Genomic DNA, 2405 nt, shown 5'->3' on the forward strand with positions numbered 1-2405 from the left:
ACTCGCAGAAAAAACACCACCATCTGCCCGAGTGCCGCACCTGCAAGCACTAATAAACCCTAATATAAACTAATAACCGAGGCGGTGGCATCAGAATTCCCCTCCCCGTCACCGGCCGTCGGAGTTGCAGGTAGAGGGAAGGCGAATCCACGGACTCGCCGGTGATATCTGAGGAGAAAAGTTTGCCCTAGCTGTCTTAGGTTAGGGGTGGACAAGAAAGTCGTATTTCCGCCCTAAGTTTTTCGAGGTATTGTTGACCCATAGTTTTGATGATTCATAAAAGAAAATTAAAGAGGGTAATGATCATCAAGTCTACTTCAAATTTAGTCCCCGTGCTGTGCTAGGTGGGGACAAACGATGGTGATGCAAAAATATAGATCTTCCAACTCACTGCCATGCGGGGCCGCCCTAAATTGGTCTTGGATCCCTTTTTATGCGTGGCTAGCTGCGAGTCTCGTGAGGCTATTTGCCGCTTTGAACTCACTGCCATGCGGGGCCGAGCTGCAGGTGTACCACAGCAAGCCCTCTACGTGACGCGTGTGCTGGTTGTTGGGTGGTGTAGCAGGTTGTAGTTCACACGTGTCCACCACTTTTCGGATTATTTGACTGAGCATCTCTGCTCCGTCATGACGTCTCTAGCCTTAAAACCAAAAACAAAAACAAAAACAAAGCAGCAAGCTTATCCAAATAATCACGGCGAAATGGGTTTCTTTCTTTCTCTGTACTCTGTGCAAGACGCGGCTTCAGTCAGAAGCAGGAGTTAACAACCAAAATGAACACGCCGATCATACGGTGATCAGACCAAGAAAGAATTGGTCTCACACACGCGCGCGGCCAGACCACGAGCAGCTCGTGATTCGCTCGCTCATCAGTGGCACACGATGGTCTCGAAGCAGTCGATCCCGTCGAACTCCGGCGCAAACCGCGGCCGCAACGCCGGCGATTTCCCCTTGTCCGGCTGCTGCTCCGCCCCCGCCGGCGGACCGCCCTGCTTCCCCTCTTGCCCTGCTCTGGCCTGGCCGTCGTCCCGCAGCTTCCTCCCCTGCCAGGAGAACCGAGCCCAGCCGGCGTCGGGGGCGACGTCGGCCGGCGACGCGCTCAGGATGGAGAAGGCCAGCACCTTGTCCATACTCGATCGGTTGGAGACGGGGATGATTCCTGCAGCTGCTCCGGTGGCCGATGCTTTCTTGCACGCACGCTGTATTGAGTTTGCTTCAATCAATCGATTGCCTTTGCTTGCTTGCTTGCTTGCTTGGGTTGGTGAAAGGAGAGAGGGGACGCGACCCGGCTTATATACTGCGGAGCATCGACATGGAGGAAAGTTTTGGTCATGGCGGTTTCAAGCGCTGGAGGAGTCCAGAATATTCGTGGACGCGGCCGCGAGGGAGAGCCTCGTGACGCACGCGGTGGCGTCGTGGAGGTTGCAACCGTCTCGCGGTTTCGGGCTTTCGCGCGTGTTTATCTTCTTTTCCTCCTGGGCTGCTTTCCCTACCCGCGAAAATTGATAAACCTGGCACTTTTCTAAAACTTTGGCATAAAATGAATCTAATTCGAATTTTCATCACAAAATGGCCAATTTCCATGACGTCCGGGCCTGGGGCGCCATACGAGATACAAACCGGTCCGGAGATTTCGGGGGCCAAGGGCGAAATTTTAATCTGGCCCTTAGCTAGCGAATGTTCACTTGCGAATGATTTCACTGTCATTTTTAGTTTGTGAGGGGTGACAGTCTTTAGAGCGACATGGCAGTTTTTGTTAGAGAAGACAATTTTTTTTAAACTGCCACCATTTGATCTCTTCTCAGAACTAAAACTGCCATAAAAAAAGTTCGTTTGTCACCCCTCTCCCAGCGAACGATTGCTAGATAGGATTTCTGTTAATATAACACTAGAATGCTGACCAATATTATTACTACTAGCACAAATGCCCGTGCGTTGCACCGGGCGAAAAAGGGACACAACCGGCTTCATTTTCCATTATGCACCATTTTATATATCCAATTTTAATAAACATCGATAATAAGGTTAAGCAGATTAGTGTTTTTTATAGCATAGCAAACATGCCCGTGCGTTGCAGCGGGAGTTTTAAAAAATAGCCCATGGTCCTAACCTTATCCAATAAGCATGGCTAAAGACACCCCACCCCTGAAGTTCAGAATCTAAAAAAAAAACATCTAAATAGTTGATGCATCTGTATGCCCTTACATATCAATCAAAATCTAAGGAGAAGAACCCTAGACACAAAAACTATTGCCAACCATTTCCTAAGCTTTAGAGCAGAATGCAAAATAAACATTTACATGAACAAAATATATAACATTTTGAATCATGAATAATTAGATACAGCCATTCCCTAGATTAGGTAAGCAATATATCTAACGTTGCAACGGGAGAAAAAAAAATTCA

General features: G+C 48.5%; 1 protein-coding gene across 1 annotated transcript; it reads right to left on the reverse strand.

Moving 5' to 3' along the window:
* Nucleotides 1-679: 679 nt before the first annotated feature.
* On the reverse strand, nucleotides 680-1277 carry LOC119334343. The gene has a single exon (XM_037606956.1). The coding sequence runs from the start codon at nucleotides 1127-1129 to the stop codon at nucleotides 869-871; it is 261 nt and encodes an 86-aa protein (XP_037462853.1). The 5' UTR covers nucleotides 1130-1277; the 3' UTR covers nucleotides 680-868.
* Nucleotides 1278-2405: the final 1128 nt, after the last annotated feature.

This window comes from Triticum dicoccoides, chromosome 1A, assembly GCF_002162155.2.
Source record: "Triticum dicoccoides isolate Atlit2015 ecotype Zavitan chromosome 1A, WEW_v2.0, whole genome shotgun sequence".
In the NCBI taxonomy this organism is placed as follows: domain Eukaryota; kingdom Viridiplantae; phylum Streptophyta; class Magnoliopsida; order Poales; family Poaceae; genus Triticum; species Triticum dicoccoides.